Here is a 22,854-nt window from a genome sequence, read left to right as displayed (position 1 = left end):
AGTAATGGGGAGAGGTTGATAGTATAAAACATTGTGAGAAACGGCTCCCTCTGAAGTAACACAGTTTGAACATGTAGTCTTTTAAAGAAGAGGTAATGCCTCAAATCATTGATACATGTAGGTAATTTCTCACTCGAATAATTATAAAAGACTTCGGCTAAAGCCTTTTATTATGCATCTGAAAGCACACACATACATGTATTGTGCAACAAGGGTGTTTTTCGTTCATTATTCTCGTGCAACTTCAAAGACCAATTGAGTCCCTAATTTTCACAGGATTGTTATTTTATGCATATATATATATGTTGGGATACACCAAGTGAGAATACTAGTCGTTGACAATTACCAGACAGTTAAGTTTGTAGAATGGGAGGAAAACATACACCAGGCAAGGAGTACCAACGAGATGCAGTACGTGGACTAAAGATGTTGGAATGGCTTCTTATTGTACATCTCACAAAAGCAGGGGGTATGGGTGAGAAGAAGCAGAAAGCCTGGTTTCATGCTCAAACATATATTATTTTCCACACAATGCAATCTTCAAACATCATCTAAGTCTTGGTGCAAGACGTTCGTGTTGAGTTGGTCAACCTCTATGGTAATACCATAGGCTCCGCCCCATACACTCAACGCTACACATGTCACGACTATTACACCGATAGAGGGCGTTTCTGTAAGCCGCGATCCCGCCAGCAAGTTTTGAGCGTGGTCTGGGCCCAATTTCATTGAGCTGCTTGAGCACAAAATTTTGCTTAAGCAAAAAAATCATTGCTTAGTAAAATTAGATTACCTGCTAAGACTCCACTCAATTGTTATGCTAAGTAAACAACAGCTAAATACCAGTCACAATCAATGTATATGGCATGAAATTTTGGCCAGTAACATGTGTAACACAAGCGAGCTATTTTTGTGTTTAAGCAAATTTTTTGCTGAAGCAGCTCTATGAAATTGGCCCCTGGGCCCAGTTTCATAGAGCTACTAAAGCACAAAAATAAGCTAAGCAAAACAAAATTATGCTTACCAGAACGAGGTTACCAGCCAAAGTACCATGTCTGATGTACTATTTTTGAATGGCATCCTGCTCATTATTGCTAAGCAGGGATTTTCAAATATTTGTTTAACGTTTAGGCAGCTCTAAGACATTGGACCCTGGTGGAGGTGATTTGGAAGTGTTCCAAAATCGAGAAGTGGAGCAGGGGGTCGCGATAGTTGAGTGATAGCAAATAACAAGGTCTTGCACCAAGACTTAAATCACCTATGATGTAGCATGAGATCATGCACTGTTACATTACCTGGTTGGGATGAATCTTTGGTGTCTTTTCCTTTGCTCTTCTTTTCCGCGTCATGTTTTGGAACTTTCAAGACTTTGGAAAGCCTGAGTGTAGTAATTAAAAATGAGAGAAAAAAAGACAACTCTATAAAAAACCCTCTTTTAACACCACACTTCTTCTTCTAATAATACAAATAGTTTAATTTATATTCGCCAATTCCAGGCAAGGCTGTTCAAAGGCGCATGAAAATGTTAAAAATACAAATTTAACGACTCAAAATTACATTAGACATTAAAACAAAAACAAATAGAGTAGTAATAAAAATTTACAGTTCATCATGTTTCATGTAAAATTCAAATTTAAGAACATCCAAGACACTACATGTAGGTACTACTATGCACACTGTATAACGCAGCTTTTTTCCCCAAGTCAAGCATTGCTGAATTTTGGTAACCTCTGGACATGCCTGGAACTACACAGAGGAGAGGCCATGAGCTCTGTTGCTGCTGGTCTTGACCTAGAGCAAGTTCGAGTGCGCACATTTAGTCCTCCAGTGGTCGACCACAGACCAGCAACGTACATGCGCAGTGACGTACTCACCCAAACGACTCACTTAAAAGTCTAGTCAACCTTTAGCCTTGATCAAGGCTGTTGACGTACTGTGGCCCGGTTTGCTGCACACGCATGCAGTGCACACACAAATGTACATTACCATACATTGTACAGCGAGAACAGTATAGCGTAGTCGTGAGTACGGTCGTGTCTTTCTACGTTCAACCTCGCACACGTGGCTCAAACAACAGCCTTGATGGGTTTGTAAAGCTTTATCGGAATTCCGATAAAAGGGTATTCATGATGTGGGCGTGTCATTCTAAACATTGGCCAATCACAGGCGCGATTGAGAATGACGTATTACTGCTAGCAATCATGCCACGTCCATGTGTGTGTGCGTACGCTAGCTGTATGGACATACTACGTGCTTTTATAGCATGCAGTGTCGTGAGCGTGGTGTATTATTAGCTATGATTGTAAAGGGGTCTGAATGCGCTGCCGGACGGGTGAGCCGGACAAGACTCGCCCGGTCGGTAATGGTGTTGAACAACTTCGAACAACTTCCGTTGTCTTGCGTTTCATTATAACACGAGGACTAGCATCATAATTATATTACAACGTAGCTGGTAGATTTGTCCCTGAATTGAAAGCTGCTGTACTATAAGTGTAACGTTGTAGTGTAGTACTAGTATGGCAAGAGTTAGTTTATGAAATTGAACTTTACTTGTAGTTGTTGTTCAGCCACACGCCATCTGCTACCGTCTGGTATGTTCGACAACACATATTTCCGATCCCCAACTTTAATTTACCGCGAGAAACGTAATAAATAATATATGTATACAGTAAGACAAAATAAACAGCTGGGTTTCTTATCTCATCTGGTCTGTGTTTGTGCTTCAAGGGGATGGGGTGTGTTGTACTGTCATATGCCCAGCACCTAAGAATTGTTACCAAGTAGCCATCTTGCCGGAAACCCATGACACCTGGATACTTTTTAAACCTTTCTCAAACACATTTCACATGGTCTAATTGTCTTCCTTCTATTTCTCAACCCATAATTGATGCATTAACCGCGGTTGTTATATTTTGTTGAAAGTTTCTTTAGTGGTTTTGCAAATTATACACCACTGATTTCCAGCGACTTCCAGTTTTGTTTTACTAGTATAGTAGGGATTTCTCCCTCGCCCGCCGCCATTGCAACTACAGCCACGAGCACATGTGTGCGAGTGCTTGCAGAACGTTGTGATTGACATCGCAGCGAGAGTTTATAGGTCAACCAACAACCAATGAGAACGGGTCGTTAGTATACATTAGCATAATGAGCTCCGCCCTAACTTTTGGCAGTTACAAAACCATCAAGGCGCTACTTAGGAAGTACCCATGTACCGTAAGTGTACCGTATACAGATGGTACATGTACATGTACAGTACGTATGTGTACATACGCTGTACACATATGCACTGTGTGTTGCGCTGGCGGAATTCAGTGATGGGGATTGGGATTTTGCAGATCGCGGCGGGCTGTAGCGCCTTGATCAAGGCTAGTCAACCTTCCGCCTTTTCGCTAAAGTGTCACTGGTTCCCCTCTGCGCTTAACACGTTAGAATGGAACATGCTGTTGTTGGGACCAGTGAAGAAACCATGGGCCTCGAGGCTGGTTCCAAATCGTCGACCACAGTAGTCCACCAGTGGTCGACCAGCCTGGGTTCGAGTCAAAATGGTCAACCTTTAGTTAACCATTGTGCACACTCAAACTTACTCCTAACTTCCAATGGAAGTGCCCTTTGCAAAATTTGAATGGCCCTGATGAAACAACGCAGACCCCCTGACAACCCTATGGTAGCCCCCAACCCCAAAGTAACTTCAAGTTTGCGCTCGGACTGTGACGTCACAAATAACACAAACCCAAACTCACGGGTACCCCGAAATTGACCCCAGGACGCATCAATTCAGTAGGGTCAAGCACCACTTGACGTGAAAACAACATGGCAGCGCCCATACGATTTAGGCATCCTTATAGAATAGATTATTTATTATACATACTGCTGGTACTTGGCGTCCCACAGCATGTGCTGTCTTTGGGTGACCTCTTCATGGTGCATGACAAACTCACTGTCAAACTCAATAGCAAACTCCCAGCCTCGATTGACCTTTGGCCTCGCCATTTGCTCTAAGATACTCTTCATGTCCTCGGAAGGAAGCTGGTTTTATAAAAAAAATGAAAAAAGTAATATTAGGCGTTATTGTTATTATTTAAAGGAACACGCTGCCTTGGATCGGACGAGTTGGTCTATAAAAAGCGTTTGTAACCATTTGTTATAAAATGCATATGGTTGGAAAAATGTTTTAAAAGTAGAATACAATGATCCACACAAGTTTGCCTCGAAATTGCGTGGTTTTCCTTTTACTTTGCGAACTAACACGGTCGGCCATTTATGGGAGCCAAAAAATTTGACTCCCGTGCAAAACCGTGCAATTTCGAGGCATGTTTGTGTGGATCATTGTATTCTACTTTTACAACATCTTTCTACCCATATGCATTTTACAACAAACGATTACAACGCTTTTCAAAGACCAACTCGAGCGATCCAAGGAAACGTGTTCCTTTAATATTGCATTTTGAAAAAAGGAAGGGGGTCTTTTTATTACTTTTCAAAATGGCTGCCTGACGCACTTTTAAAGACAACTGGCTAGGCTATTTTTTGAATTTTTTATTAATCTAAAGTTGTTCAAATGTGTCCTTTTTTCTTGTAGTAAAAAAAAAATACAGAAGAAAAAGAACGAGAGTAAAAAAAAAGAGGCAGCCGCTTTAAAGGAAGCAGGCGAGAATGCTTAAAGTATTTTTGGGGACCTAGAAGGAACTAGAGAAGACATTTTGTTTGTGTGGAATGGGGGGAAAAGGCCATAGTTTAAGAGTCAAGAAGAAGTTGGCAGGGATTGGTGTTTTTTGTTAAACAAACAAATGACAATCAAAAGTTTAGTAAAGCGCATATTTAACCAGCACTCACCCCTGCTAAATACAGATCAGACTATGGACTTGGTAAATTAGCCAAAGTTTTAGATATATTGAGAATTTTTCAAAAATCTGCCCATATGGGCAAATTTTCAGACCTGGGGTCAAAACAAATTTGGGTGACTTTATGGTTTTAAATGATATAGAACGGACTACTAAAGACATATTACTTGTGTGGACTGGGGAGGGGGTAGCCAAAGTTTGAGGTATATTGAGATTTTTGTGAAGTTGGGTTTTTTAGTCCAAAATCCCCCCAAAACCTCCATGCCAGAATGGTCAAATTTTCAGATTTTGTAAACTATGGTCAAATTTATTGGAGACATTATGGTTTCAACTGATGCAGAATGGCCTACTGAGACATTTTATCAGTGTAGACTGGGTAAATCAACCAAAGTTTGAAAAATGTTAAGAATTTTTTTAAGTTGGGCTTCAAAAGAATATTAAACAATCTGTCATGTTGGCATGGCGGATTTTGTTTTCTTTATTTTGTTAACATTAATTTCAGTGATGTAGAAATCAGATTCAATTTGTGCAAACCTTAGTAATTGATGCCATTTCTTTCCTTACAATGCAGCGACTCTGGTTAAACCTCCACATCTATTAAAAAAAGGGGGAGAAAAAAACAAAAAAAAACAAGTCAATAGTTTAATAGATGTTAAATTTGCAAAGTTTGCAGTACCCGCTGGAGTAATATGTTTGTGAGTTTTTTTCACAGAACTCGGGGAAGTGCCAGTATAAGTAAAAAGTTTTTGCAAATCTTTTTTCAATATTGATTTCTAAATAAATAATTTTGCACTTTGAAGGCAGTGAACACTATTGGTAATTACTCAAAATAATTATTAGCATAAAACCTTTCTTGGTAACAAGTAATTGGGAGAGGTTGATAGTATAAAACATTGTGAGAAATGGCTCCCTCTGAAGTAATGTAGTTTTCGAGAAAGAAGGAATTTTCAACGAATTTGATTTCAAGACCTCAGATTTAAAATGTGAGGTCTCGAAATCAAGCATCTGAAAGCACACAAGGGTGTTTTTTTCTTTCATTATTATCTTGCAACTTCGATGACCGTTTGAGCTCAAATTTTCACAGGTTTGTTATTTTATGCATATGTTGAAATACACCAACTGTCAAGGCCCTGACAATTACCAATAATGTCCAGGTCTTTAATAGAAGTGTTTGATGAAATTGTGGCAGAATAACAATCATGATATGAAACCTGGACTATCCCACTTCACAAGGGGAAGTCCAGTGGCAAGGAAAAGCAAAATTTCACTGTGATTCCAATCTGCATCTTTGTTCCATACAGTTACACTACACACATACATGTACATGTTAATCTTTGTTGTTGAAACTTGTTCACACGAAACACAAAATAGACCCAGAAACTCGTCAACCCCACACTGTAGAGTGTCGCGGCCGAGTGGTTAAGAGCATCAAATTCAAGTTCTGGTACTGATTCACCGGAGTGTGGGTTAGAATCCCAGTCATGACACTTGTGCCCTTGAGCAAGATACTTTACTATAATTGCTTCTCTTAACCCAGGGGTATAAATGGGTACCTGCGAGGGTAGAGGTTGATATTGTGAATGAAAAGCCTTCGGCGCGCCACTGCAGCTCGGGGCTGTATACTCCCTAATGGGAGCTGAGAAAGATTAAAGGGATGTTTATTGGCCCAATGACCAGGGGACTAATGTAAAGCGTATTGATACAGTTTATTGTGAAATGCGCTATATAAGAATTTGTTATTATTATTATCTGAACATTTCTAGCCTCTCAACTTACCACATAGTCCCTGCCTCTACACAGTATATCAGCTGGCACACCACTGATTGGGCTAGTGCTATCCTTTGGGTACAGGACATCACTGTCAAAAAAAAAAAATAGTAAGCTTAATAATCTTGAAATGTCGCTGAACTCTGCTCACAGCAGACAGCCATAGTTAGGCTCAAGCTTGCAGATATAACACATTCATGGACCTTGGGTCCAATTTCATAATACTGCTTTTGAGGTGAGTTTTAAAAATACCAAAGTTGATGATAGTCATAGTCCTCAAATAGGTAGTTCATTTCAAAGAGTTGGAGCATAAATAGAAAAAGCCCGATCCCCATAAGACTTGCTAGGCTTTGGGCCAACTAAGGAATAATTAAGTTTAACACCAACACAGCTTCTAGTTCGAATACTACCCTATACTTTAGAGCAGTTTGGCATGTTAATGACCCGATGATCACGCATAAGTGGTGGAACGTTTGTCCGACAGCCGGGCATTTTTTAACAAAAGTGCTGTCATCAGTGCTATGTATTTTATGATTTTAATATTGTACACACCTACTAGAAATATTCGTTCTAATAAGAAAAAGTTGTTTGTTATTCCACCAGTGATGACCAAATCCAAATCATATGGTGAACGCAGCTTCGTTCACACTACACAAAAACATTGACTAGATTGTTAAGTTGAAGGTTGCTTTAAAGACGCACTTATTTAACATTTAATTAATCCAGTTTTGTTTGTTAAACCTGGTACATCTTGTCTTTGTATTCTGTTGTGGTTTTCTCTAGAGCGCTTAGGGACATGTTTGATTATTATGTGTTATGCGCTATATAAGAATGGTTAATTATTATTATTACTATGTATAGTCAATTCTTTGTTCAACCCCAAAAATCATTTCAAAATTTACCCAGTTTCCTTTGTGGTTTATATTGATATCTGAAACAAAAAGTCGCATCCCCTTAAGGTGATCCCCTGGTTGCCGCTTCCCAGGTTGTATAGTAATTTGGGTGTGATCCCTGGCTACACGGCAGTTAACGTATGGCTTCTGACTAGCACCCCCGAACAAAGATATTGACAAAATAGGGACACCGCAAATATAGGGCTAGATAGCTCAGTTGGTAGAGCGCCAGCATGTTAATCTGGAGGTCGTTGGTTCGAATCCCACTCTAGTCAATTCTTTGTTCAACCCCACAAATTATTCTGTATTGACTCACCTTTTAACCACCCAGCATCCTTGGACTAGCATGGCCACCTGCTGGACAGCTCTTAACACAGCAATAGGGTCAGGGGTACCAGGCAGGATACCAAGGAGCTGTGTGAACCTCAAGGCTTTAGCTGAAAACAAAAAATTACATTGATTTGATTTTGTTGTTTAATTCAACAATATTTAAATTGCAGTTTACACCATGACGGAGGCTTTAGCAACAGCCTCAACGTTAAACCATACAATGATTATTTTGAACATTGAATTATTTTATCTATACTTGGATAAGCAATAAAAGTAACAATAACTTGTTCTTATAGCTTATTTTACGATAAAGTGTCAATAAGCATTAGTGCCCTGGTCATTGGAAGTGTCGTGGCATGTGGTTAAGAGCATCGAATTCAAACTCTGGTGTTTCTGATCAGCAGAGTGTGGGTTCGAATCCCCAGCCGTGACACTGTGTCCTTAAGCAAGGTACTTAACCATTGCTTCGTCCTTCGGATGGGATGTAAAGCCGTTGGTCCCATGTGTTGTGTAACACATGTAAAAGAACCCACTGTACTTATCGAAAAGTCTCATGACGATGACTAGAGCAAGCTCGTCGAAATGTTGAGACCAATTCAGAACTGACTCCGCGGCAGTACAGTTAATTACGATCCTATAAGCTAAAGTAGTAGTCAAGTCTATTTCTATACCATCCGCCCTGGTAAAAGTTAAAAAGCAGGACAGTTCTTTTCAGAACGGAGAAGTCTCCCGAACCTCTGATTATCTACTCCGCGGCAGTAGAATATAGCAAGACAGTTCTCTAAGAACAAACTCTACCTGGCAAGTAGATACACACATGGTGTTACCGCAAACCAAATATACGTTATATCTAGTATGTTATAACATTCCCAAAGTAAAGATTTGTATTAAAAGAAAACTGCAGTGATCTTCATTTTGAACAAAACTGCCACATTACAACTTCATGATATTGTTCTTTGAAACAAGTCGATCAAAATTAATGTCTGTAAAGTTTATTTATGTTTTCTTTTATTACAAATCTTTACCTAGGGTATGCCCAATTATATATAACTGGTTGTATTCAATTCATTTTGGTACAAGGAGCCAGTGGAGCTCTTTAAGGAATAGGGTAATGCATTCATGCTTCTTGATTTTTCTTGGTTTCTTGAGGGGCATATGCAGGGCTCTCTGAAGTCTAGATATTGACGTATTTGGCAAGCCGGCCAGAAATATTATTGTCTCTTACATTTCAAAACTTAAAATAAACAACATTTTCGAAACTGGCAATACTGATGAAGCTACAATACTTAATGAATAATATTAAAAACATAACTATGCGCATAAAAACATCCATTATTTAGGAGGGCCTCGACTACTTTACTTGATGAATACTAACAAACATAAATATGCGCATAAAAACATACCATTATTTAGGAGGGCCTCGACTACGTTACTTGACGAATAATAAACATGGATATGCGCATAAATACATACCATTAATTAGGAGGGCCTTGACTATGTTACTTGACAAATAATAACAAACATAAATATGCACATAAATACATACCATTAATTAGGAGTGCCTTGACTTGATCGGAGAGGTTCATTGTCTTCAGGTGGTTCATGGAGAGAACGTTTGACGGCAACTTGGGTTTCTCAGCTTCGTCTTCCATAGCCTCTGGTACCAGCATGGCGAGGTAGTCTCTGGACAAAAGTAGAACCCAGAAAAAAAATTGAAAAAAGGATTTGAAACTTTGCATGGTGGAAATACGATATAGAAAGGTTTGCTGTAACACCATGTAATGACTATCTCTAATGAGTTGGGGTGGTTCTGAAAAGAACGGTCGAGTTGAAACCAATGGTTCTTTTCAGAACCACCCAAACTCATTAGAGATAGTCATTACATGGTGTTACCGCAAACCTTTCTATAAAACAAATAAAATACATGTGAAAGGAACGTTTCAGTATTGGTAAGAAACAAAAACCGTGAAGATCACAGATTTACATCAAACTTACACGGTCTAATGATGATGATCGTTGAAAACATCCCTTAAAATATTTCTGTCTGAAATGTCATATTTGATGAGAAATAAATAATCTAACTTCCTGTTTGGAGTTTATCGCTCAGTGAGCGTTTTATTCATTTTTGTTTTGGCATCGATGCAATGTAAAATTTGTAATCGGTTTTTCACTATTTTCTCATGACCAAGAGGGCCGATCGATCCCAAACTTTTACAGGTTTGTCAGTTTATGTACAGATGTCCATGTATATGGTGGATTACATTAAGTGCTTACATTGCCAGCAACTGTTTTGTTAGCAAAAACCAATTCTGTAATGTTCCTTTAAATGTTTTCTAGAGCAACATTATTTAACATCTAATAAATCATTTGCATTACCCGCTGCTAAACATAGGATTCGAACTGCCTCTAGCCACCGGGCAATCTCGGTGTCTAGTTGGTAAGACACTGCTCTACAATTGCAAGGGTCTTGGGTTCGAATCCCACCCAAGTAACATGCCTATGATTTTTTGTTCACAGGACTCAGGAAAGTACTGAGTATACAGTGCTAACACACATCGGTGTATGGATAAAAAAAAAATAATAATATTCTTTATCCCGATGCAAATTTAACATCTCTTACATGTCTTAAATCGTTGTGGTACCTTCTGCCAATACACAGGATTCAAACTGCCTCTAGCCACTGGGCAATCTCGGTGGTCTAGTTGGTAAGAATTGCAAAGGTCCTGGGGTTTGAATCCCACCCGAGTAATATCCCTGTGATTTTTTACACAGAACTCGGGTAAGTACTGAGTATATAGTGCCAACACACATTTTTGCATATGGGTAAAAACCCAAATTAATAAATAAAAAACAAAAAATGTGAACGAGAAAATAGACTGGCCGTTTCAAAAGGACCTACATGTAAAACAGTTAATGGTCGGACTTTTCAGCCCTGACAGAGTCTTTCTCAAAGGCAAAATGACAACACAGCACACATGAACATCTATAGACTATATTAGGGTCAAAACGTCAGATCATGAACTGTTTTTTTTTTTACAAACTGTGAATCTTAACTAACTGGACAAAGAATGATTAAGCTTCGTAGTTGTGGAGTTACCAAAACCGCCAGCATTTGAGATTTTGTACATCATTCAGGGAGATACTTAAAATGAGGCAGTCACCAGCCCTACTTGTTTCTACATAAACCAGTTAAGTCCATTGTTTTGAAAAAAAGTTATTTTATGGAGATAACAGTTGTGAGTTTTAAGTTACAAGGGATGCGTCTGCTTAGCCTATTTCTTTAATGGAGCATTCCTGAACAGATTTCTGTTTTACCTCGGTGGAAGATTGAGTTGCGACACTTCACTCTCCGTTGCCTGACAGAATAATTTCTCTCTCTCAGCATATGACCTTTGATCCTACAAAAGAAACAAAACAAATTGATTAAAGGCAGTGGACACTATTGGTAATTACTCAAAATAATTGTTAGCATAAAAACTTACTTGGCAACAAGCAATGGAGAGCGATTGATAGTACTAAACATTGTGAGAAACAGCTCCCTCTGAAGTAACATAGTTTTCTAGAAAGAAGTAATTTCCACGAATTTTAATTTCAAGACCTCAGAATTAGATTTTGAGGTCTCGAAATCAAGCATCTGAAAGCACACATGTTTGTTCTACAAGGGTGTTTTTTCTTCCATTATTATTTTGCAATTTCAACGACCAATTCAGTGCACATTTTAACAGGTTTGTTATTTTATGCAATATCAACTTTTTATGTTTTTTACGAAAAGATAAAAACACTGGACATAGACAAGACCAGATTCATCGATGGATGTTCCGCCTGCGGGCTACGAAATAAAGAATTCTGCCAATGTAAAACCTCAAACCTTTGGCTTGAATTGTTTGTGACCCTTTGTACATATATCAAAAGACAAACTAACTCTCTACTAGTCAGAAATGTTCTCGCTCCTACTTATGTTCAGAACCTTATTTCTAACAAAGCCCACAGTTCTCACAATCTTCGTTCTTCTACTTCCCATTTATGGTTGCGTGTCCCCTGCACCCCACACCTACACATGGTATGGCCAATGACCATTATGGAACAATCTACATGTATATAGGATTTGAGCCATTGCATAGTGAGGTATCAATGTATATTTGGTTTGCGGTAACACCATGTGTGTATCTACTTGCCAGGTAGAGTTTGTTCTTAGAGAACTGTCTTGCTATATTCTACTGCTGCGGAGTAGATAATCTACATGTACCTCTTCACATCCGTCAGGCTTCATCTCTTGAATCCTTCAAAGCCATGTAAAAAACTCATTTACTTTTATGCTAAGCTAAGTTAAATGTTTATGTTAAGGAGAACGGCGAGGAAGTGTAGATTCAGAAATAGAATGTACAAGCTGAAGGCGAGTACATTGTAATCACGAATCTACACTTTAGAGTCTATTCTCTGACTTCAACTATTTCCCCCATTGGTTATGTAACAGTTTCAATGAATTGGATTTCTCAATAGTACGAACACATAGTTAGTCACATATAAATATTTTACAAAATATACAGGTTATCGAGTACAACGTCAGTTTGCTCAGCTAACAAAATTGTCTTACTAAAGTGATTTTTTCTCAACTGGAAAATGTTTTGTAAATTGAAAAACATGTTTTTCAGCTATGTTTTGTTGCACTTCATGCTATATTTCAGTTTGGAAAGATAGTAATTTTCAAGTTGAACTATTTACTAAATTTTGTAATGAATCTACACTCAACTGTAGATTATGTTACAAACTACACTTAAGTGTAGATTCGTGAACGAAGTGTAGATTTGTGACGTCACAGAAATAGTTTAATCGTAGTTACTGTCGACGCTTTGCAACTTTTGTAAAAAGCGCTCCATAAATATTATTTAGTATTATTAATTATTACTTACATTGATGGACTGGCAGCTGAGTGGTACCCACATCTCTTCAGACAGCATCTTCTCATGATGGGAGTAGGATGCCAGACGTCTTGCCTTGGCTTGGTCACTCTCTGGTCTCGCAAACTGGACCTTGACTGGTTTAGCCTCCTCTTCCTCCTCCTGGGACGACTCTCCTATTTCAAGTCAAGGAAACAACAATAACTTAAAGGCAGTGGACACTATCGGTAATTACTCAAAATAATTATTAGCATAAAACCTTGCTTGGTGACGAGTAATGGGGAGAGGTTGATGGTATAAAACATTGTGAGAAACGGCTCTCTCTGAAGTGCCATAGTTTTCGAGAAAGAAGTAATTTTCCACGAATTTGATTTTGAGACCTTAGATTTAGAACTTGAGGTCTCGAAATCAACCATCTAAACGCACACAACTTCGTGTGATAAGGGTGTTTTTTTCTTTCATTATTATCTCACAAGTTTGATGACCGATTGAGCTCAAATTTTCACATGTTTGTTATTTTATGCCTATGTTGAGATACACCAACTGTGAAGACTAGTCTTTGACAATTACCAATAGTGTCCACTGCCTTTAAAGACACTGGACAGTGGTAATTGGTAATTACTCAAACTAATTGTTAGCATAAAAACGTACTTGGTAACGAGCAATGGAGAGCTGTTGATTTTATAAACGAGAAACAACTCCCTCTGAAATAACATTTTTGAGAAAGGAGTAATTTCTCAGTAAAATATTTGAATTTATTTCGAGACCCGACAGTTTCACATATGAAGTCTCAAAATCAAGCATCTGAAAGCACACAAGGGTGTGACAAGGGTGTTTTTTCTTCAAACATTTTAACGTGAGAATTTAAAAAGAGACTTTCCATCCTCACATGAGGACTCTATCGACAAGAATATGCGAACATCAAAAAATTGAATTTGACAGTTCCCTTCCACTTTTAAAGCCATTGCACCCTTTCAGTAAACAGTGTTGTTCAAGGCCCACACTTTGTGTACCACAACTTCTATATCACATGACAAACCTGTGAAAATTTAGGCTCAATCGGTCATCGGAGTCGGGAGAAAACAACGAAAAACCCCACCCTTGTTTCCGCGCATTTCGTCGTGTCATGACATGTGTTTAAAATAAATCCGTAATTCTCGTTAACGAGGAATTTATATTGTTTTGCAGTTTTCTCAAAAAGTAAAGCATTTCATGGAACAATATTTCAAGAGAACTCTTTCACCATTGCCTTCTGTAAACCCTGTAAGTTATTTGTAAATCTGTGATTTTTTATTTTTTTTTCTGAACCGAAAGGGTCCAATGGCTTTAAGTCTCCGTCCTCAACATACCTTCATTGTCTGCTTTGTCTACTTTGCTCTTCAGATCAGCCTTGTCTAGGTAAGTAAAGTTAGGTCTCAGCTGAGCTAGTCCGTGGAGGGGTGTCAAGTGTAGCTCACCTGTATACCACAACAAAAAATTTCATTTGCTTTTTACCCCTACACCGATTTGAACTCAGCACTGCATACATAAGCACTGGTTAACCCTGAATGCCATACAGAATAAAAAAAGGCAATGCAAACTTCCACTTTACCACAAGGAGAAACTTCAAATGCGCACATAAGTCGACTACTAAACAGCAACGTACATGCGCAGTGACACACTCACTCAAACGACTCGTTTGGAAGCCTTGTCAACACTTGCGTTTTCGCTTTAGCTGTTTGTACAAAAAATGTATGCAAGTTGCCCTAAACAAGACTTCTTGTGTCACTGGTGTCACTCTGCGCTTTACAAGTGTTAGCATGGAACAGGCTATTGGGACCAGTGAAAAAACCACGGTCATGAGGCTGGTTCCAAATGGCAAACCAGAGTAGTCAACCAATGGTCGACCAACCTTGATTAGAGTCAAAATATTCAACTAAGGTGCACACCCGAACTTGCTCCAGGCTGTAGATCCTAAAAATAACAAGATGTGCTTACCGTCCTTTAGAATTCCTACTGCATAGCGAGACGTTGAAGCCATCCCACTGGATGAGGCAAGTACTTGCTTGTCCATCACATCACTAAGGAGGAAACCAGAAGGATGCTTTTATAGATTTAGATCAAGGCATGAAATAATCACCAACCCAGCGCTAATGTATCACAAAGGCAACAGAGGCAATAGACTGGACTCCTGTCTTTTAAGAAAGCAACGTAAACTCAGGGCTCGAAATAGGGAGGACAATCTACAAGATCGCAGGGATTGTAGCTCAACATTTCTACTGGACCCGAGAAAAAGCTATTTGAACAAGTACTAGAGAAGGTTTACCGCATTCTTATAGGTAAAACTTTTGCCAAACAGAATTTAACAATATTTATTAAACTTAAAAACTGACTTGGTAACGAGCATTGGAGAGCCATTGATAGTATAAAACATTGTGGGAAACAACTCCCTCCGAAGTAACAGAGTTTTTGAGAAAGAGGTAATTTCTCACTAAAATAATAAAAGACTTCTAGCTAGGGGTGTTTTTTCTTTCATCATTTTCTCACAACTTCAATGACCGATTGAGCCCAAATTATCACAGGTTTGTTATGTTATGCTTATGATGGGATACACCAAGTGAGAAGACTGGTCTTTGACAATTACCAAACGTGTACCTTCCCTTCAACTCAACATTTTGACACCATTTATTGGTTTCAAAAGATATTTATTCAATTGAGAAACTCAAGACCGTCGGACTTTTCTGGTTGTGAGTTTACTGGCCTGACACTAAACCAACTGGCCCCAGGCCTGCAGTCCAGTACAACCCTGATTTAGTGACTGCCCAGTCAACCTCGTTCCCAGGGGTGATCGATCTCGCCGCGTCATTTTTCCCCAGCATGCCTTGCTCGATCATAACCCCTGGAAGTGTAACTCGAAAATATCCAAATAAAATATATAAGGATATTACAATTAGTCCTGTGGTTGATCCGTTCTGTGTTGGGCGTTAGTCGCCCACATGCTGGATGCGCTGTGTGTAATAAAAGTCATAAACTTGCCTTGGCGTTCAGTGTTGCATGACAAAAAACGTGAATACGTACATCTTTATACGCACGCGTTTTGGCGTATAGAGCTTTTTGGCGTATAGAGCTTTTTGAAGACGCATAGCGTTTCATATTTTGCGCGTATATGATAGCCAATCAAAGACACGGATTAGAGTTTCCCTCCCAGGGGTAAGAGACGTACGCAGAGCTAGCGGGTGATACGGCGCGCTGCCCATGGTAGCGAGGTTGCTGCCGAGTGCCAAGAATAGCGTAAACCAGTTCACTTCACAATGCAACCAAATCCTCTGATTGCATTTTGCTGCTTTGAGCAAGGTATTTCATTTTAACAGTGTGTTTTTTATCGTTGAACATCACAAGGCCAAGGACGGCCAGTTTAAAGTGATGGCTAAACTGAACTGATTGTTGCCTACTCCTGGTGCTGAAACAAGGTTAAACCACTTTCACAGTCTGTAAGGGTGTAGGCATGTGTATCATCCACTAGCTGACTGATAGAGCAAAATACACTACCTTCCCAACTTTTATGAAGCAATTATGGTTCAGTGCCTTGCTCAAGGGCACAAGTGGCATGACTGGGATTAAAACCCACACTCTGCTGCTGCTGACAACACCAGAGCTGGGTTCTGCAGAAATGTTCATGCTACAACAGGGTGCCTAGAAAACATCTAAATTTTTGGCAAGTAAAGAATTGTAAAATAAAATCCTCTACTTAGGCGCACGGTCCATTTAGGGCCGGTTCGGCAACCGTCACACGATTGCCGCAAACGAATATATTACAGAGGGTCAATCGGTCGAAGCTATAATCCCAACACAATGGACAGTAATCCGATTATAGCCCCTTTGTTTGGACTCCGGACGACCAGACAAGCTCAGCGCACTGAAGCATTTGAAGAACCTATTCCCCAATCGTTTCACAACCGCTGCTGAATCGTTTGCCACTGTAATCGTTTGACAATCGTGTGACGGTTGCCAAACCGGCCCTTAATGGACCGTGCGCCTTATGAACATCAGAAAACAGCACAGACTAAAAGGATTTTTCAAAATTCAACTCCACCCTACCTCTGAAATGTTTGATTCCCGATGGGGTTGGCTCCGTCCACGTTGATTGAGATTTGTTCTCCACGGCTTTTGTCATAGTTTGAGTTCTGAGTGTCAAGACCTATCTCAAGTTCCACCTGGCGAGGGTAGAAGAAAATGCAAAAATTGTCACAAAATTAAAGTTGAAGGTCACAAGCACTTGCCCACCTCAGTTTTAACTTCATGCAAAAAGTTTAACGTGATGACGTGATATACAAACTCCACAGCTGTGCTAAGCTGCCGCTTCTTTGGTTAAAACTCAACAACAACAACAAATAAAAAAATAAAGAGCAGTTATAAAGCGCTATTCAAGAATTTTTCTTCTTGTGTATACAGCTGTTCATAATTTGGCTCCTGCATATCTCCAATAGTGTCCAGTGTCTGGTGTCACAACTGTGCACATAACCCCCAAGTGGATGATATGAAATGGTCCGATATACAGCATGCACAGTGGGAAGGCAAACAAACCAGGGCCCAATTTCATGGCCCTGCTTACCGCCGAATTCTGCGCTTACGATCACGATTCCCCGCTTACGTGCAAGCGCCAAATTTCTGGCCTAGCCTTGTAAGCGTAGAATGTCTAATAACGTGCAGTACGCACGCGCAGAAGCACAAATTTGACGCCAACCCGTGAAATACGCTTGCCTTAGGCACAAAATCCCCTGCTTCTGTAAGCACCGATTCTGTGCTTTAGGTAAGCAGAGCCATGAAATTGGGCCCTGCAAAAAAGGAAAGAGACATAGACGGTGAATACAACATTTACCATTTTCTGCTTGGGCTTGACTCTTGCCACAAGGTGTTGAAAGTCATCATATGGCATACCAGATGGTCGAACAGGATACTGAAAAAACAAAAACACATTCATTATAATAATAATAAGGGAATCAATGTGTGGTGAAGAGGTTTTCAACTAGTGGTTTAAACCCAACGAGGCCTGGTGCATGATAATTTTACTGAGACGTGCATTTTTAACGTTCTTGTTTTCGTTCTCGTTATCGAGGCCTGTGTGACCGGGCCTTCACAGGGGTTAATAAGTGAAGACCTCCATGGTCAGCAGAGCAAACAAAAACTGTGTAACCCAGTTTGATGACAAAGTTGACAGGCTTCAGAATTATCTTAGAATGATGTGGTTGTTTTATAGGATTTGAGGCAATGTATGTTTGGTTTGCCGTAACACCATGTGTGTATCTACTTGCCAGGTAGAGTTTGTTCTTAGAGAACTGTCTTGCTTTATTCTACTGCTGCGAAGTAGATAATCGGAGGTTCGGGAGACTTCTCAGTTCTGAAAAGAACTGTCCGGCTTTTTAACGTTTACCAGGGTGGATGGTATAGAAAATAGACTGGACTACTACTTTAGCTTATAGGATCGTAATTAACTGTACTGCCGCGGAGTCAGTTCTGAATTTGGTCTCAACGTTTCGACTAGCTTGCTCTATTCATCGTCAGGAGACTGAAGAGGTAAGAGAAAAAAGTGGGCAGGTTAAGATGTGGTTACTTACCTGGAAGAGATAAAGGTTTTCTGCTAGGCTCTTGGACAAGTAAACATCAACCTAGCAATGAGAAGGAAAAAAACACATTATAAATAATCGGTGCCTTTTTGTAACAAGTTGACACACCATTTGAAACCATTCAAGTGAGTGGTATTGAATGGTATGATAGCTGTGCACACAGTTGGTTCCCCAAATGGTTTTGAATGGTGGTGCAGCTGGTACAGAATCCTATGAGGATTGGTTTAAGTGGTGCATCAAGGATCCCACTATGTCATGACTGAGGGATACCAGGTGGTGTAGGGGGCTCCAGTCTGTCCTTGGCTATGAGGTTACCATGCACTATGTCATAGACATTACAGGATTTGTTAAACAGCTTGCTGACCATCTGAAACCATTCAGCTATGGTAATGCACACAGGTACAGTGTATGCACAGCTCAAAACCATCTGAATGGTTTTGAGTGGTAGTACAGCTTATCACCAACTACAAAAACGATGGGGTTGTAAGTTAGTGAATTTTGAATGGTTTTGAATGGTATATCAGAAGGAGGGATTTATAATGATGGCCAACATGCTTAGCTGACATTTGGGTGTAATTTCAATGTACTAAATTGGTTCCGCCTTGCCACTCACTGGGTCAGTTTTGTATACAGTTTTGAATAAGGGAATAGAAGAGTGCCAGCTGCAGCCGATTTCACAAAACGCTAGGAATAATCGGATCCTATCTCGAGTTAGGACGAGTAAACTAACTTAGGATTAATCTTAAGGTCTGCATGCTACAGTGCAGGGCTGAGACTCGTCCTAAGTCCCAAGATTAATCCTAAGTTAGAAAGAGTTTGGTGAAATTGACGGCTGGTCTTGAACGTTCCTCTAAAACCAGCAAAACCAGCAGGGTCGTGGCAATGCAATAAGTCCTTTATCACACAGCTACGACCCTGCAGGGAACATTTAAGACCAATCGATGCTTGATGCCATTGGTTTTAAGTGTTGACTGTCCAGCCAGTAAACTTATAAGACAAGTACGGTAGTCTTGTGTTTTTTAATTGAATTAACAATACCTCACTGTGTAATAACTTGAACAGAAAGACTTGGGAGGTTTTTGTTCTCATTTTTATTCTGGTCTTTTTTTTAATACAAATTTTTCAATTCAGGTCCAGTAAACATTTCAAGCTACAACACCAAGCCCCGGGGTCTTGTGAAAAACTTTAGAATATATACTTTTTTATTTCATAACAAATGAACAAGTGGTGGAAGGATACATCAACTTTTCTGTCTAGTGGATCGTTTTTCCCAAGTTTGAGCCCTGTCTCAACTTTATTGCTTGGTTGATTTTGCACTGAGTGGCCAAAAGGCACAGTGGGAAGGAAAAAGGTTCCTTCTAATGCCTTCAGCCATTGTGAAATCATCATCCCACACGATATTTGTCATTTTAAACTAGAGCTTTACTTGGCATAGGTCATGCAGGTTGGATCCTTCCCGGCACTGACGTCCTACCATAGTACCATGTACCTCACCCATTTCACCACTTCCCCATCCATCAATAGGAAATCGGACCATCTCATACCCAAGTCAACTAGTACCCAAATCAAGTCATACCCAAGTCAACTAGTACCCAAGTCAACCCGTACAGGTAAACTCATACCCAAGTAAACTCATACCCAAGTCAACTCATACCCAAGTCAACTAGTACCCAAATCAACTCGTACCTAGGTAAACTCATACCCAAGTCAACTCGTACCCAAATCAAGTCATACCCAAGTCAACTAGTACCCAAATCAAGTCATACCCAAGTCAACTGGCACCAGGTAACCTCGTACCCAAGTCAACTCATACCCAAGTCAACTCGTACCAGGTTAACTCGTACCCAAGTCAACTCATACCCAGGTCAACACGTACCCATGTCAAATCGTACCCAAGTCAACTTGTACCCAAGTCATCTCGTACCCAAGTCATCTCGTACCCAAGTCAACTCGTACCCATGTCAACTCGAACCCAAGTCAACTGTACCCAAGTCAACTCGTACCCAAGTCAACTCGTACCCATTTCAACTCGTACCCAGGTTAACTCCTACCCAAGTCAACTCGTACCCAATTAAACTTTAACCCAAGTCGAACATTCAACTAATTTATTATCTGAAAAGGGAAAAGGTGTTTTAATTTAATTAAACGTTTGGTTTCTCTGTCAGCAAAAATTGATTACCAAAGTCAACTCGTAATGATAAATATTGTACTTAAATTTATTTATACTGTAAATCTAAAGGGCGTCAACTGTTTTTTGGGGGGCCTTACGAAAAATTTGTATTGAGTGTCGAAAAAGTAATGAAATAATATTTATTTTAATTGATTTGTTCGAATGAATTTTAAACTTGTTTCGGGTTTCGAAAAACTTTATTTGCAAAATATTTGTTTAAATTGACTTGTTTGAATGAATTTTTCTTACGCAAATTTGTTTTGGGTTTGGAAAAAAAGTAACGAAACAACATTTGTTTTATCAACTGATTTGTCGAGAATGACTTTTTGGTTCGTTCTTTTGGCAAAAAAATAATCTGAAATTACGCAAATTTGTTTTTTTTTAACGAATTTACAAGCTGAACTGTTTAAAACATTGAAAAAATATTACAGAAGAAATCAAACGAAAGTCTTTGATCCAGTCTGTTTTTAAGCAGAAAAGAGATGAACATCAAACGTTTTATTAAACATCATTTCCTATCATTTATAAAATCCAGGGCACGGAAATTCTCTGTTTCGACATACAAAATGGAATGTACGTTATAATATGGTACAACGAGTTGACTTGGGTACGAGTCGACTTGGGTACAATATTTTGGGTACGAGTTGACTTTGGTATGGGTATGACCATGGACTCAGGAGCTATAAAAAGGAAGGAGATCGAACGGCCAGTGGCAGTGAGTTGAATCTCGAGTGAGTTGACCTGTTTCGATTCGTTGTGATAACCGGGCCCATCGGGGAGCATCAGTGTCCAATCATCACAATCACAAAAAATAATAGTAACATAACAATAAAATAAACTTAAAGTTTACTTTAGATAGGCAAGTGTGCTGCTATTTCTACCTCCATGTGGCTGAAGTGTGCTGTACTTACCTCTTCAACAACCGGATCGTCATCGGTGTCCGACATTCTTGATGTTCCCTTTGCTCGTTTCTTGTTGAACTTGGCCCTTTCGGCTCCACTTTAAAGGTCACAAGCGAAACCAGCCGGAGCACCGTCGTGCGGCCTCTATTTGTGCAGTAAAATACTTCATAAAGTAGAGTGAAAAGGGAGAAATCTTCGACATAAATGTGAACAAGTTACGTCTACATTCGCTCGGACCCACATGTCATGCAGTTTTCTGTAAACTTGTCGGGCGAACGGAAGTGCGCCCTCTGTCGTTTGGCCGGTATGAAAAGTTGTTATGCACACAATAGTTTAAAGGTACATATTACTATTAGTAATTACTCAAAATAATTGTTAGCATAAAAAACTTACTTGGTAACAAGCAATGATGAGCTGTTCATTGTATAAAAGAATGTAAGGAACGGATTTAAGGTAACGTAGTTTTTGAGAAAGAGGTGATTTTCCACTAAAATATTTGAATTTGGTTTTGAGACCTCAGAATTTGATTTTGAGGTCCTGAAATCAAGCACCTGGGACATGGAAGCACATAATTTCTTGTGACAAGGGTGTTTTTTTCGTCCGTTATTATCCCAAAACTTTGACAAGTTATTCGACAACCAGTGGAGTTCAAATTTTCACAGGTTTTTGAAATCCTGTGTCTTTAACAAAAACAAAAAACTTCAAGCATAGTGCAACTTTCCTATGGAAATCTGTCTCCTTATGGCAGATGGGAAACTAACAATCGCTGGAGGGTGATTCAAAGAAGGGCGCTATCAGAAGTAGTTTGTACAGTTTGTCAATTGCGGGAAAGAATCCATGGAGAGAGAGAGTATCATGCCACTATTTGTAAAGGGCGTTTAAAAAAATATATATACACTTTTGAAATGGCAGCCGATCAAAAAAATTATATGGGGTAAAGGTTAATTAGTGTATGGATGGCTTGTGGATTGAACTTTCATATGGCACTAAAAAGTTCGAAAATAATTCATGCTTGGGTGAGCACTGCTCACTTTTGTAAAGGGTATGAAAATTAGGTTGAGCAGTTATTATCCTTCCAAAGTCATTTGGAGCTTACACAATTCGCTCCAAGATTTCTGCCACTTGTTCCTCAGTGAGCAGTGCTCACCAAGCAAAGATAATTCTCAAACTTTTTGGTGTCATATGAAAGTTGAACCCATAAGCTATCCATACATCTAAACCTTTTCCCCCCGAATCATAGTTACTTGAACGAAAATATAAAACATCACCACAAACTAGAACAACAATAACGCATGAACATCATGTATGAACAGATTTTTGAAAAGAGTGTTTATTATAACAATGGGTCATCAGAAAAAAATTACCATGTACAAAAAACAGCACATTTGATGGATAAATATTGTACCAATCCGTTTAAAAAAACTAAATCTTTGCAGCAAATACAGTCATCCAC

At 39.3% G+C, this 22,854-nt stretch overlaps 1 protein-coding gene and 1 non-coding gene across 2 annotated transcripts in view; one reads left to right on the top strand and one right to left on the bottom strand.

Moving 5' to 3' along the window:
* Nucleotides 1-21,632, bottom strand: part of LOC139944486 (DNA-directed RNA polymerase III subunit RPC5-like) — a 31,731-nt gene extending 10,099 nt beyond the window's left edge. Inside the window, exons 1-14 of the mRNA XM_071941515.1 lie at nucleotides 21,411-21,632; nucleotides 18,321-18,371; nucleotides 17,585-17,662; nucleotides 16,804-16,919; nucleotides 14,704-14,786; nucleotides 14,076-14,183; nucleotides 12,739-12,902; nucleotides 11,144-11,226; nucleotides 9,375-9,511; nucleotides 7,815-7,935; nucleotides 6,615-6,696; nucleotides 5,373-5,432; nucleotides 3,866-4,023; nucleotides 1,293-1,375 (exon numbers count right to left, since the gene is read on the bottom strand). Coding sequence (XP_071797616.1) covers nucleotides 1,293-1,375; nucleotides 3,866-4,023; nucleotides 5,373-5,432; nucleotides 6,615-6,696; nucleotides 7,815-7,935; nucleotides 9,375-9,511; nucleotides 11,144-11,226; nucleotides 12,739-12,902; nucleotides 14,076-14,183; nucleotides 14,704-14,786; nucleotides 16,804-16,919; nucleotides 17,585-17,662; nucleotides 18,321-18,371; nucleotides 21,411-21,446 — 1,360 coding nt within the window. The 5' untranslated portion in view covers nucleotides 21,447-21,632. The remainder of the gene's footprint in view (nucleotides 1-1,292; nucleotides 1,376-3,865; nucleotides 4,024-5,372; nucleotides 5,433-6,614; nucleotides 6,697-7,814; nucleotides 7,936-9,374; nucleotides 9,512-11,143; nucleotides 11,227-12,738; nucleotides 12,903-14,075; nucleotides 14,184-14,703; nucleotides 14,787-16,803; nucleotides 16,920-17,584; nucleotides 17,663-18,320; nucleotides 18,372-21,410) is intronic.
* Trnan-guu (transfer RNA asparagine (anticodon GUU)) lies at nucleotides 7,701-7,773 on the top strand. Its single transcript has one exon. It is a non-coding gene; the product is annotated as a tRNA-Asn (tRNA).
* Nucleotides 21,633-22,854: the final 1,222 nt, after the last annotated feature.

This window comes from Asterias amurensis, chromosome 11 (genome assembly GCF_032118995.1).
Source record: "Asterias amurensis chromosome 11, ASM3211899v1".
In the NCBI taxonomy this organism is placed as follows: Eukaryota; Metazoa; Echinodermata; class Asteroidea; order Forcipulatida; family Asteriidae; genus Asterias; species Asterias amurensis.
Note: the sequence above shows the minus strand (reverse complement) of the source record. Positions and strands in the feature narration are given on the sequence as shown.